The sequence below is a fragment of the Lissotriton helveticus genome, chromosome 8 (genome assembly GCF_964261635.1).
Source record: "Lissotriton helveticus chromosome 8, aLisHel1.1, whole genome shotgun sequence".
NCBI classification, from domain to species: domain Eukaryota; kingdom Metazoa; phylum Chordata; class Amphibia; order Caudata; family Salamandridae; genus Lissotriton; species Lissotriton helveticus.
This window is the reverse complement of record NC_136069.1, coordinates 1,570,841,500-1,570,855,422: the sequence shown is the minus strand read 5'-3', so window position 1 is coordinate 1,570,855,422 and position 13,923 is coordinate 1,570,841,500. Positions and strand designations below refer to the sequence as shown.

Below are 13,923 nucleotides of genomic sequence, written 5' to 3'. Positions count from 1 at the left end.
CTTGACTGTGTGTGCCTCAGCTGAGGCTTGCCCAATGAATGAATGCCCAGTGCCGGTCAGTGTTCGAGAGTCAGCTGACTTTATTGATTTAGTATTACCTTTTCTATTTAACTGCGCATGTCAGCAAATGTGCAGAGAAATTTAATAAAATACTTCCTCAAAGACTTTTTTAATATCATGACTGCACATTTGTATAACAGTACGATCTGGTTACAAGGGCATTAGTTTAGTGGACCGCCATTTCTGGTTCTTTGGAACAGTTTATAGGTCATCTTAGTTTCTTGTTGCTCAGACGGCTGTAATTTCTGATATTTATATGTTTGCCTAGTTTTCTTCATTCCTTGATTTTGATTGCGAGAAAGTGTCACTCATAGTCGTTCAAATGTCACTCATAATTACAATGAAATTTCACACATAACAATCTGAAACCATGGCAGCTATGTAGTGACTGACTTCTTAACCATACTTACTACCTGTAAAACTCTTTCATTCACCTTGAACAAGTTTATTACATAACAGGAATACCACATTTTAATTTGAACACATCCCTTCAGTCGCTTTCGTTCCACCACTTGTTTTTATCAGCATTACACATGAAGTAGCCATTCCCTGCTGGTGGATAAAAGCACTTACACGTGTCCTCACGAAAAGTATGCCGAGCTTGCTTTCTCAACCGACAATGCCTACAAGGACATGATACAGTCACCATCAAACCCCCCAAAAGTAACCTCAACTAAGCAGGTCCGCTTTTCTTCGAAGCTCAGATCAGGATCGCAGGATACTCATGGGCGGGTTCGGTGCTCTGGACCGAAGCCTCGCACCCCCGCCTAGTATATCTGATCTAATCATCATTTCTGAGCCCCGGAGGACGGGATCCACTGCCTGATTTGAAAGCCTCTGCGCACAGGACCCCACAAAGGAGCTAGCGACCGAGGAAGTCTTCTCATCCCAGCCCGAGGCCAGCAGCGGAGAACCCCGGGCCGGTCAAATAAGATCAATGTGTAATGAGTGCTGAGCGGGAGATCAGACACACGGTTCTCTCACACACAGAATCACCTCTCATGTCATGCACTGCAGTCAGACATACACATACGACCATCTCACCGCTCTGCACACGACCACGCCAATTTCTCGCGGTTTTATACACATAAAATTCGCCCAGTGCATTCTGGGAATCATTTGCCGGGCGATCATTACCGAAACATAGAAGATGGACAACAAAACTAGGGCCCAATTGCACGAGATTAGGCAAAATATATAGCAACGAACACCCATTATTTGTCGAAGAAATTAAATATTCTATAGTGAGAAAATCTTTATTTCTGTCTTGAGTGAATATTAAGCAATGTTAAGATTGTTAATTATTCATATATACTAGCCATATAAAGATAAGTGTTTTTGATATGATGGTTGACGGCTCAGATGCAAGCAATACGAGCGTTCGGTAACACGCTCTATTGATAGCTGAACAATTTTTCCTTTCAACCCAAGGGCTCGGTTTCATTTATAAAGATGGCGGCTGATCGTGCGAGGCCTCTGTCCGTTTTCTCTGTTAGTCTCTTTGAAATTATCCCTCACCTCTGCGATTGGCTGAAGCTCAGCAACCATTCAAAGGAGTTTTCGTCGGGCCAGGGAGGCCAATCGAGAAAAAAAAAGAACTTAAACTTTTCCTGGAAAAGTTGGTTGTTTACCTGAATATTTTTAGCAGTTTTTTATTGGAAATTGGAACCCTTGTCGTGTTCGATCCTATATTGACAGAACGTTTAGAACACTGACCTGTGCCAGCGAAACAGGGGACGGCGCACTAATAAAACACTTTCCGTTGGAATTAATAATGTACCACGAGAGTGTTCTTTACAAAAAAGAAATTCTCTAATTTTAAAAATAATCGTTTCTATCACCATTACTTTCTAAACGACTCAACCGAACTTAGAAAAGCAAGAACGTATTATATATATTTTTTTTATCGTTACATGTATTATTGTTATGAGTTCTTTACAATTATTTGTGGATTGTGGAATCAACAGCCTGTGATTCTAGGCAAATCCCTTAATCTCCCGTGCCTACCAAAATAAAATGAATGTGACCGTGTGTAACATAACTGTTGCTCCTGTATAGCGCTCTAACACCTTCGGGTCGAGTTCGCGCTATATAAAATCGCAATAAAATATATATATTTATTTTAACCGGCCGCGGTCCGGAACTCACGAGTCTGAAGTCAGACGTGTCCCAAAACGTGGCATCCAGCCGGTGCAGGAACGAGGCAGCCACAAAACAATGTGCAGGGCTGCGTGTAAACAGAGCATCATCAGCCACATTCCGCACAAAATATGGTTACTTTTTTAATTACTTCTGCTAAAAAAAATATCAGCAACTCTTAAATTTGGCATTAAATCTATACAGTTGCCTATTAAAATGGGCAAAAGCAAATAACTGCATTTGAGTATCACCAACGATAGTTGTATTAAACGGTAGATTAAAATTGCATTTACTTTTTTCCCATGTTGTTATAGGGAATATTCCTATCACTACGGCGGTTGCGTGTTTAACGGTCGGCTGCTTCGGACTGGCTCGCGTGCAGCTGTGCTTTCTGTTACCTATTCAGGGGGCCGGGTGTTGCCTCGCGCGCTTTTAACGACGGGGGCGGAGCCGCGCGGAAGCCCAGCTGATGTCTGCCAGCCGTGCCAGGCCGTTGAGCGGGGCGTAAAATGGCGGCGGTGAGTCGCGCCCGTGGGGGCCCCGGCAGCGTCGCAGCTGGCTGCGGGGAGGCCTCGGGCAGCAGGCTGGAGCCCCTCTCCAGGGAGAAGGCCATGTGCCCAGTGTGTCTGGACATCATGCTGCGGCCGGTGACCATGCCGTGCCGCCACTCCATGTGCCTGCTGTGCTTCCAGCGCACCGTGGAGCTGGCAAACCTGTGCTGCCCGCTTTGCCGCACACGCATTTCCAACTGGGCTCGGCAGCGCAGCCGGGACAAGACCCTGGTGGACCGGGAGCTGTGGGAGCGGGTGCGCCGGAGCTTCCCGGAACGCTGCAGCCAGAGGGAGCAGGAGGAGGAGGGCGGCGCCCCGCCGCAGGCAGCGCTAGAAGGTGCGGAGGGGGCTGAGCTGTCATCCTGGGTGCCCTGATTGAGGGACGCCACTACAGAGTGGCCTGCTGTGCTTGCTGGGAGCCGTCACTGCCCTGTGACTACTACCAACAACCACTGGTCGGCGAGCGGCTCCACACGTGAGCTGTCACTGCACTGACATGTTTATTCAGCGGCTGTCCGTGCACTCTAGGCGCACAGTAGCATGCCTCGATGTTGGTCACGCTTAAGATATGTTTTGTAAGTGCTGCTCCATTATCTCCTCACAAAGGTGCTGGTCACTCCTACACCTGCAAAAGTGGCACTGCGAACAGAGTTACATCCTAACGAAACGAGCCTTGAAGCTGGTCATTTACGTTCGCTTGTGTATTAACATATTCTTCTTTAAAACGTTATCTCTTATGTTAACGTCGCCAGTTATCAGGGGCGTAGCTTCGAAGAGTTGGCAGAGTTACACCCCTAATAAATACATTTTCTGGAAAATGGTTGGCTACAGAGGTTTTCAGTCTGGTATGCTTAGGTGAAGGTCGGATTTTACAAGGAATTGTTACAAAAACACAAACGCGCACTCTCACTCTGCTTTGAAAATCTAAAACCCACCCCCATCACCCTAATCTTACTTCTACGCCACTGCCAGTTATTGCAAAACACTCCTGCGTGTACTTTGCCCACATGTTGTCGTGAACTTGTTAACAAATGAAAATTCTTTCTTGATATTTCGCTTTTACAAACCTGTTTACTACATACCACTGATGTTGGTGTATACACATTCAGTTCATACTTTTGCAAAACTCCTGTTTAACACTTATACTCCAATAATAGCGCTCTGAAATATAATGACTCAGGTTATAGCATCTTATTTACTTTTATTCTTGGTTTGTTCTGTGTTGTAATCTCACTTGGTTTGCCCCGTCTCTGACAACCTCTTCCTTTAATTGAGTGCCTTTTTTGTTATTAAAAGCTTAATTAAATATGGACGCATGGTTGCCGCATTTTTGGAAGAAAATACTGGTCATTTCTACTACTTTGCTAATCTGGTAGAATCGGGAGATGTTACTTTAACAAGAGTGCGGAAACTCTTTTGTATTCTCTTTTATTATTGGATTTCTGCCTCAATATCTGCTTGAATAGTCGGTAGGAGTCTTATGCACCAGGTTATAAGGACTTGTAGGGCTTTGACCCCACCAGTAATTTATTAGAATTGCCCAAGGGTCAGGGCCTTTCATGTGTACTGGACGAACGAGTGCACATTTCATGTACTGACTTTACTTTCTTTCAGAAAGAAAAGGGCCAGTTTACTTTTTGCATTAGTGGAGGTTGTATGGATGCATTTTGTACATTGGACAACGAGAAAAGATCTTGAATAATTAATCTTTAACAATATCTATGTATAGAAAAGTGATTTGGTTGACTCGGTATTAATTATTTCCACTTATTCTGTTCATATAAATTTGTATGGAATTAAAACAATTATTACGCATGAGTGGCATTATAATGAATTGATTTTCATACGGTATTTAATGTAGTGTTCTTGCTGCAGCAATTAGCTTTTTCAGCAGGCAGTTGTTTCTTGTCTGACATTTGACTGGATGTATGGTAGCATGCCAGCACAGTATCGTTGAGTCTGCAGCTGGCCTCGAACAGCATTCTTATTTCCAAGAGATACAGTAGTGCTTTGTTAATCACCTTTGCGGTTTTCTTTGAATACCAGTTGTTAACTAGTTGCTTCTACAAAGATTAGATTGAATATAGTTTAGTGTAATCTATGATGAGCAAAAATGGCCGAAGGTTAGGGCTTCATTGTTCCCCCACGCTCTTTTAATATAGATGGATGAGGTCGGTGAGCTGTAGACCTAAGCGCACACATTCACTTGAAACCTGATATTCTCACTTTGCCTATGTTTAGCCAGGAGATATCACTAATTGAACACGATTTTTTTTTTTAAGATTTGAAATTGGCCTATTTGCCTGATCCTTTAGTTAATTTTGAAAAATACTATTATAGTAGCCTAAAAGCTGCATATCAAGGGTACGATTGGGATTCAGGTAAAATAGCTTGAAGAGGTAAACAATAACTGCTGAAATATGTAAACGTGCACTTCATAGGTTTGAATCCTGGCTGTGTAGAAATAACCTTCATCTTTCAGAGCTTCTTAAATTGAGTATGTCAAGAGTAACACCTGTTGATTATTTGCAAAACCAGAAGCAAACCCTGTATTAAAAAAAGTTGTCAAGGGTGAATTGGTTCACATGGTGACAGGTTTTGCATTGTAGCAAACATGAACCATGTTATTTAAATATAATGCTTACTACAGATTTCCAAGAATTTAAATATTTTCCACGACCTCCATAGAAAAAACGATGAACTGGATTTTGGCTTCACCATATGTTTGCTACTTAATGAAGCTGTAGAGCCCATATCCTGACATATTTTCTTTGATTTGACGTTCTTTGTTGAGCTTCCAATGGCTTTTAAGTTAAGGATTTAACATAAAGCCTGAAGAAAAGGCTAAGATGTCCATGGGGAAAGAAACAACAAGCAAGGTAGTGGTGTCCCTCATAGGAGGGGTATCCGCACAATCACAAGTATATGTGTAATTCACAAGGAAAATAGAGGACAACAATTATTAGACTAGTATCATCAAACTAGCGGAGTGCAACAACAGCCAACGTCACTCACTACCAAGGGTGACAGATGAGTTGGGAATTTTTTTTTTTTCTCAACAAGTAAGTATCATGAAAAAATGGCTGTGTCATGTGTGCACCATCCTCACAAGTCAATATCACAAGGCTGCAATCTGATAATCACATTTGGACAATAACATTAAGTAATACAGGACACAAGAATTGGTCGCAATCCCACGTAGTTAAAGAGTCTTCTCTGTCTTTTTTATTCTTCAATACATCATACACAAAGCAGCAGCTTCAATTCATAAATCGGCTGTTCCTTGATTTATGAATTGAAGCTGCTGCTTTGTGTATGATGTATTGAAGAATAAAAAAGACAGAGCCACGCCACTCCACTGCACTAGGCCAGGCCACTCCACTCCACTGCACTAGGCCAGGCCACTCCACTCCACTAGGCCAGGCCACTCCACTAGGCCAGGCCACTCCACTGCACTAGGCCAGGCCAGGCCACTACTGCACTGCACTAGGCCAGGCCACTCCACTCCACTAGGCCAGGCCACTCCACTCCACTAGGCCAGGCCACTCCACTCCACTAGGCCAGGCCACTCCACTCCACTAGGCCAGGCCACTCCACTAGGCCAGGCCACTCCACTGGGCCAGGCCACTCGACTGCACTAGGCCAGGCCACTCCACTCCGCTGCACTAGGCCAGGCCACTCCACTCCGCTGCACTAGGCCAGGCCACTCCACTTCGCTGCACTAGGCCAGGCCACTCCACTCCGCTGCACTAGGCCAGGCCACTCCACTGCACTAGGCCTGGCCACTCCGCTGCACTAGGCCTGGCCACTCCGCTGCACTAGGCCTGGCCACTCCGCTGCACTAGGCCAGGCCACTCCGCTGCACTAGGCCAGGCCACTCCGCTGCACTAGGCCAGGCCACTCCGCTGCACTAGGCCAGGCCACTCCGCTGCACTAGGCCAGGCCACTCCGCTGCACTCGGCCTGGCCACTCCGCTGCACTAGGCCAGGCCACTCCGCTGCACTAGGCCAGGCCACTCCGCTGCACTAGGCCAGGCCACTCCGCTGCACTAGGCCAGGCCACTCCGCTGCACTCGGCCAGGCCACTCCGCTGCACTCGGCCAGGCCGCTGCGCTCGGCCCGGCCGCTGCGCTGCGCTCGGCCCGGCCGCTGCGCTGCGCTCGGCCCGGCCGCTGCGCTGCGCTCGGCCCGGCCGCTGCGCTGCGCTCGGCCCGGCCGCTGCGCTGCGCTCGGCCCGGCCGCTGCGCTCGGCCCGGCCCGGCCGCTGCGCTCGGCCCGGCCACTGCGCTGCGCTCGGCCCGGCCACTGCGCTGCGCCCGGCCACTGCGCTGCACTCGGCCCGGCCAATGCGCTGCGCCCGGCCACTGCGCTGCGCTCGGCCCGGCCGCTGCGCTGCGCTCGGCCCGGCCGCTGCGCTGCGCTCGGCCCGGCCGCTGCGCTGCGCTCGGCCCGGCCGCTGCGCTGCGCTCGGCCCGGCCGCTGGGCCCGGCCACTGCGCTGCACTCGGCCCGGCCAATGCGCTGCGCCCGGCCACTGCGCTGCACTCGGCCCGGCCACTGCGCTGCACTCGGCCCGGCCACTGCGCTGCACTCGGCCCGGCCACTGCGCTGCACTCGGCCCGGCCACTGCGCTGCACTCGGCCCGGCCACTGCGCTGCACTCGGCCCGGCCACTGCGCTGCACTCGGCCCGGCCACTGCGCTGCACTCGGCCCGGCCACTGCGCTGCACTCGGCCCGGCCACTCCGCTGCGCCCGGCCCCGCCACTCCGCTGCGCCCGGCCACTCCGCTGCACTCGGCCCGGCCACTCCGCTGCACTCGGCCCGGCCACTCCGCTGCACTCGGCCCGGCCACTCCGCTGCACTCGGCCCGGCCACTCCGCTGCACTCGGCCCGGCCACTCCGCTGCACTCGGCCCGGCCACTCCGCTGCGCCCGGCCACTCCGCTGCACTCGGCCCGGCCACTCCGCTGCACTCGGCCCGGCCACTCCGCTGCACTCGGCCCGGCCAATGCGCTGCACTCGGCCAATGCGCTGCACTCGGCCACTGCGCTGCACTCGGCCACTCCGCTGCACTCGGCCCGGCCGCTGCGCTGCGCTCGGCCCGGCCGCTGCGCTGCGCTCGGCCGCTGCGCTGCGCCCGGCCGCTGCGCTCGGCCCGGCCGCTGCGCTGCGCCCGGCCGCTGCGCTCGGCCCGGCCGCTGCGCTGCGCTAGGCCCGGCCGCTGCGCTGCGCCCGGCCGCTGCGCTGCGCTCGGCCCGGCCACTCCGCTGCGCTCGGCCCGGCCACTCCACTCCACTCGGCCCGGCCACTCCACTCCACTCGGCCCGGCCACTCCACTCCACTCGGCCCGGCCACTCCACTCGGCCCGGCCACTCCACTCGGCCCGGCCACTCCACTCGGCCCGGCCACTCCACTCGGCCCGGCCACTCCACTCGGCCCGGCCACTCCACTCCACTCGGCCCGGCCACTCCACTCCACTCGGCCCGGCCACTCCACTCGGCCCGGCCACTCCACTCCACTCGGCCCGGCCACTCCACTCGGCCCGGCCACTCCACTCGGCCCGGCCACTCCACTCCACTCGGCCCGGCCACTCCACTCCACTCGGCCCGGCCACTCCACTCCACTCGGCCCGGCCACTCCACTCCACTCGGCCCGGCCACTCCACTCCACTCCGCTCGGCCACTCCACTCCACTCGGCCCGGCCAGTCCACTCGGCCCGGCCACTCCACTCGGCCCGGCCACTCCACTCGGCCCGGCCACTCCACTCGGCCCGGCCACTCCACTCGGCCCGGCCACTCCACTCGGCCCGGCCACTCCACTCGGCCCGGCCACTCCACTTCACTCGGCCCGGCCACTCCACTTCACTCGGCCCGGCCACTCCACTTCACTCGGCCCGGCCACTCCACTCCACTCGGCCACTCCACTCCACTCGGCCACTCCACTCCACTCGGCCACTCCACTCCACCACTCCACTCCACTCCACCACTCCACTCGGCCCGGCCACTCCACTCGGCCCGGCCACTCCACTCCACTCGGCCCGGCCACTCCACTCCACTCGGCCCGGCCACTCCACTCGGCCCGGCCACTCCACTCGGCCCGGCCACTCCACTCGGCCCGGCCACTCCACTCCACTCCACTCGGCCCGGCCACTCCACTCGGCCCGGCCACTCCACTCCACTCGGCCCGGCCACTCCACTTCACTCGGCCCGGCCACTCCACTTCACTCGGCCCGGCCACTCCACTTCACCCGGCCACTCCACTCCACTCGGCCACTCCACTCCACTCGGCCACTCCACTCCACCACTCCACTCGGCCCGGCCACTCCACTCGGCCCGGCCACTCCACTCCACTTGGCCCGGCCACTCCACTCCACTCGGCCCGGCCACTCCACTCGGCCCGGCCACTCCACTCGGCCCGGCCACTCCACTCCACTCGGCCCGGCCACTCCACTCCACTCGGCCCGGCCACTCCACTCCACTCGGCCCGGCCACTCCACTCCACTCGGCCCGGCCACTCCACTCCACTCGGCCCGGCCACTCCACTCCACTCGGCCCGGCCACTCCACTCCACTCGGCCCGGCCACTCCACTCCACTCGGCCCGGCCACTCCACTCCACTCGGCCCGGCCACTCCACTCCACTCGGCCCGGCCACTCCACTCCACTCGGCCCAGCCACTCGGCCCGGCCACTCCACTCGGCCACTCCACTCGGCCCGGCCACTCCACTCGGCCACTCCACTCGGCCCGGCCACTCCACTCCACTCCACTCCACTCGGCCCGGCCACTCCACTCCACTCGGCCCGGCCACTCCACTCCACTCGGCCCGGCCACTCCACTCGGCCCGGCCACTCCACTCCACTCGGCCCGGCCACTCCACTCCACTCGGCCCGGCCACTCCACTCCACTCGGCCCGGCCACTCCACTCCACTCGGCCCGGCCACTCCACTCCACTCGGCCCGGCCACTCCACTCGGCCCGGCCACTCCACTCCACTCGGCCCGGCCACTCCACTCCACTCGGCCCGGCCACTCCACTCCACTCGGCCCGGCCACTCCACTCGGCCCGGCCACTCCACTCCACTCGGCCCGGCCACTCCACTCGGCCACTCCACTCCACTCCGCCCGGCCACTCCACTCGGCCCGGCCACTCCACTCCACTCGGCCCGGCCACTCCACTCCACTCGGCCCGGCCACTCCACTCCACTCGGCCCGGCCACTCCACTCCGCCCGGCCACTCCACTCCGCCCGGCCACTCCACTCGGCCCGGCCACTCCACTCGGCCCGGCCACTCCACTCCACTCGGCCCGGCCACTCCACTCCACTCGGCCCGGCCACTCCACTCCACTCGGCCCGGCCACTCCACTCGGCCCGGCCACTCCACTCGGCCCGGCCACTCCACTCGGCCACTCCGCTCCACTCGGCCACTCCGCTCCACTCGGCCACTCCGCTCCACTCGGCCACTCCGCTCCACTCGGCCCGGCCACTCCACTCGGCCCGGCCACTCCACTCGGCCCGGCCACTCCACTCGGCCCGGCCACTCCACTCGGCCCGGCCACTCCACTCCACTCGGCCCGGCCACTCCACTCCACTCGGCCCGCCCACTCCACTCCACTCGGCCCGCCCACTCCACTCCACTCGGCCCGCCCACTCCACTCGGCCCGGCCCGCCCACTCGGCCCGGCCCGCCCACTCGGCCCGGCCACTCCACTCCACTCGGCCCGGCCACTCCACTCCACTCGGCCCGGCCACTCCACTCCACTCGGCCACTCCACTCGGCCCGGCCACTCCACTCCACTCCACTCGGCCCGGCCACTCCACTCGGCCCGGCCACTCCACTCCACTCCACTCGGCCCGGCCACTCCACTCCACTCGGCCCGGCCACTCCACTCCACTCGGCCCGGCCACTCCACTCCACTCGGCCCGGCCACTCCACTCCACTCGGCCCGGCCACTCCACTCCACTCGGCCCGGCCACTCCACTCCACTCGGCCCGGCCACTCCACGCCACTCGGCCCGGCCACTCCACGCCACTCGGCCCGGCCACTCCACGCCACTCGGCCCGGCCACTCCACTCCACTCGGCCCGGCCACTCCACTCCACTCGGCCCGGCCACTCCACTCCACTCGGCCCGGCCACTCCACTCCACTCGGCCCGGCCACTCCACTCCACTCGGCCCGGCCACTCCACTCCACTCGGCCCGGCCACTCCACTCCACTCGGCCCGGCCACTCCACTCCACTCGGCCCGGCCACTCCACTCCACTCGGCCCGGCCACTCCACTCGGCCCGGCCACTCCACTCCACTCGGCCCGGCCACTCCACTCCACTCGGCCCGGCCACTCCACTCCACTCGGCCCGGCCACTCCACTCCACTCGGCCCGGCCACTCCACTCCACTCGGCCCGGCCACTCCACTCCACTCGGCCCGGCCACTCCACTCCACTCGGCCACTCCACTCGGCCACTCCACTCCACTCGGCCACTCCACTCCACTCGGCCACTCCACTCCACTCGGCCACTCCACTCCACTCGGCCACTCCACTCGGCCACTCCACTCGGCCACTCCACTCCACTCGGCCACTCCACTCGGCCACTCCACTCCACTCGGCCACTCCACTCCACTCCACTCGGCCACTCCACTCCGCTCGGCCACTCCACTCGGCCACTCCACTCCACTCCACTCGGCCACTCCACTCGGCCACTCCACTCCGCTCGGCCACTCCACTCCGCTCGGCCACTCCACTCCGCTCGGCCACTCCGCTCGGCCACTCCGCTCGGCCACTCCACTCGGCCACTCCGCTCGGCCACTCCGCTCGGCCACTCCACTCGGCCACTCCACTCGGCCACTCCACTCGGCCACTCCACTCGGCCACTCCACTCCGCCCGGCCACTCCACTCCGCCCGGCCACTCCACTCCACTCGGCCACTCCACTCCACTCGGCCACTCCACTCGGCCACTCCACTCCACTCGGCCACTCCACTCGGCCACTCCACTCCACTCGGCCACTCCACTCCGCTCGGCCACTCCACTCCGCTCGGCCACTCCACTCAGCTCGGCCACTCCACTCAGCCACTCCACTCGGCCACTCCACTCGGCCACTCCACTCGGCCACTCCACTCGGCCACTCCACTCCGCTCGGCCACTCCACTCCGCCACTCCACTCCACTCGGCCACTCCACTCGGCCCGGCCACTCCACTCCACTCCACTCGGCCCGGCCACTCCACTCCACTCGGCCCGGCCACTCCACTCCACTCCACTCGGCCCGGTCACTCCACTCCACTCGGCCACTCCACTCGGCCACTCCACTCCACTTGGCCACTCCACTCCGCTCGGCCACTCCACTCCGCTCGGCCACTCCACTCAGCTCGGCCACTCCACTCAGCCACTCCACTCGGCCACTCCACTCGGCCACTCCACTCGGCCACTCCACTCGGCCACTCCACTCCGCTCGGCCACTCCACTCCGCCACTCCACTCGGCCCGGCCACTCCACTCCACTCCACTCGGCCCGGCCACTCCACTCCACTCCACTCGGCCCGGTCACTCCACTCCACTCGGCCCGGCCACTCCACTCCACTCGGCCCGGCCACTCCACTCCACTCGGCCCGGCCACTCCACTCCACTCGGCCCGGCCACTCCACTCGGCCCGGCCACTCCTCTCGGCCCGGCCACTCCACTCGGCCCGGCCACTCCACTCGGCCCGGCCACTCCACTCCACTCGGCCCGGCCACTCCACTCGGCCCGGCCACTCCACTCCACTCGGCCCGGCCACTCCACTCCACTCGGCCCGGCCACTCCACTCCACTCGGCCCGGCCACTCCACTCCACTCGGCCCGGCCACTCCACTCCACTCGGCCCGGCCACTCCACTCCACTCGGCCCGGCCACTCCACTCCACTCGGCCCGGCCACTCCACTCCACTCGGCCCGGCCACTCCACTCCACTCGGCCCGGCCACTCCACTCCACTCGGCCCGGCCACTCCACTCGGCCCGGCCACTCCACTCGGCCCGGCCACTCCACTCGGCCCGGCCACTCCACTCCACTCGGCCCGGCCACTCCACTCGGCCCGGCCACTCCACTCCACTCGGCCCGGCCACACCACTCGGCCCGGCCACTCCACTCTGCTCGGCCACTCCACTCCACCACTCCGCTCGGCCACGCCACTCCACCACTCCGCTCGGCCACTCCACTCCGCTCGGCCACTCCACTCCGCTCGGCCACTCCACTCGGCCACTCCACTTGGCCACTCCACTCGGCCCGGCCACTCCACTCCACTCGGCCACGCCACTCCACTCGGCCCGGCCACTCCACTCGGCCCGGCCACTCCACTCGGCCCGGCCACTCCACTCCACTCGGCCCGGCCACTCCACTCCACTCGGCCCGGCCACTCCACTCCACTCGGCCCGGCCACTCCACTCGGCCCGGCCACTCCACTCGGCCCGGCCACTCCACTCGGCCCGGCCACTCCACTCGGCCCGGCCACTCCACTCGGCCCGGCCACTCCACTCGGCCCGGCCACTCCACTCGGCCCGGCCACTCCACTCGGCCCGGCCACTCCACTCCACTCCGCTCGGCCACTCCACTCCGCTCGGCCACTCCACTCGGCCACTCCACTTGGCCACTACACTCCACTCGGCCCGGCCACTCCACTCGGCCCGGCCACTCCACTCGGCCCGGCCACTCCACTCGGCCCGGCCACTCCACTCGGCCCGGCCACTCCACTCCACTCGGCCACTCCACTCGGCCCGGCCACTCCACTCGGCCACTCCACTCGGCCCGGCCACTCGGCCCGGCCACTCCACTCGGCCCGGCCACTCCACTCGGCCCGGCCACTCCACTCGGCCCGGCCACTCCACTCGGCCCGGCCACTCGGCCCGGCCACTCCACTCGGCCCGGCCACTCCACGCCACTCGGCCCGGCCACTCCACGCCACTCGGCCCGGCCACTCCACGCCACTCGGCCCGGCCACTCCACTCGGCCCGGCCACTCCACTCGGCCCGGCCACTCCACTCCACTCGGCCCGGCCACTCCACTCCACTCGGCCCGGCCACTCCACTCCACTCGGCCCGGCCACTCCACTCCACTCGGCCCGGCCACTCCACTCCACTCGGCCCGGCCACTCCACTCCACTCGGCCCGGCCACTCCACTCCACTCGGCCCGGCCACTCCACTCCACTCGGCCCGG

At 60.4% G+C, this 13,923-nt stretch overlaps 1 protein-coding gene and 1 non-coding gene across 2 annotated transcripts in view; one reads left to right on the top strand and one right to left on the bottom strand.

The window, feature by feature from the left end:
• Positions 1–760: 760 nt before the first annotated feature.
• On the bottom strand, positions 761–1,143 carry LOC144774661 (small Cajal body-specific RNA 2). Its single transcript, XR_013600423.1, has one exon.
• Positions 1,144–2,647: 1,504 nt separating this feature from the next.
• RNF169 (ring finger protein 169) overlaps positions 2,648–13,923 on the top strand; it is a 237,941-nt gene continuing 226,665 nt past the window's right edge. The window contains exon 1 of the mRNA XM_078658577.1: positions 2,648–3,087. Within this exon, the coding sequence (XP_078514703.1) occupies positions 2,709–3,087 (379 nt within the window). The 5' untranslated portion in view covers positions 2,648–2,708. The remainder of the gene's footprint in view (positions 3,088–13,923) is intronic.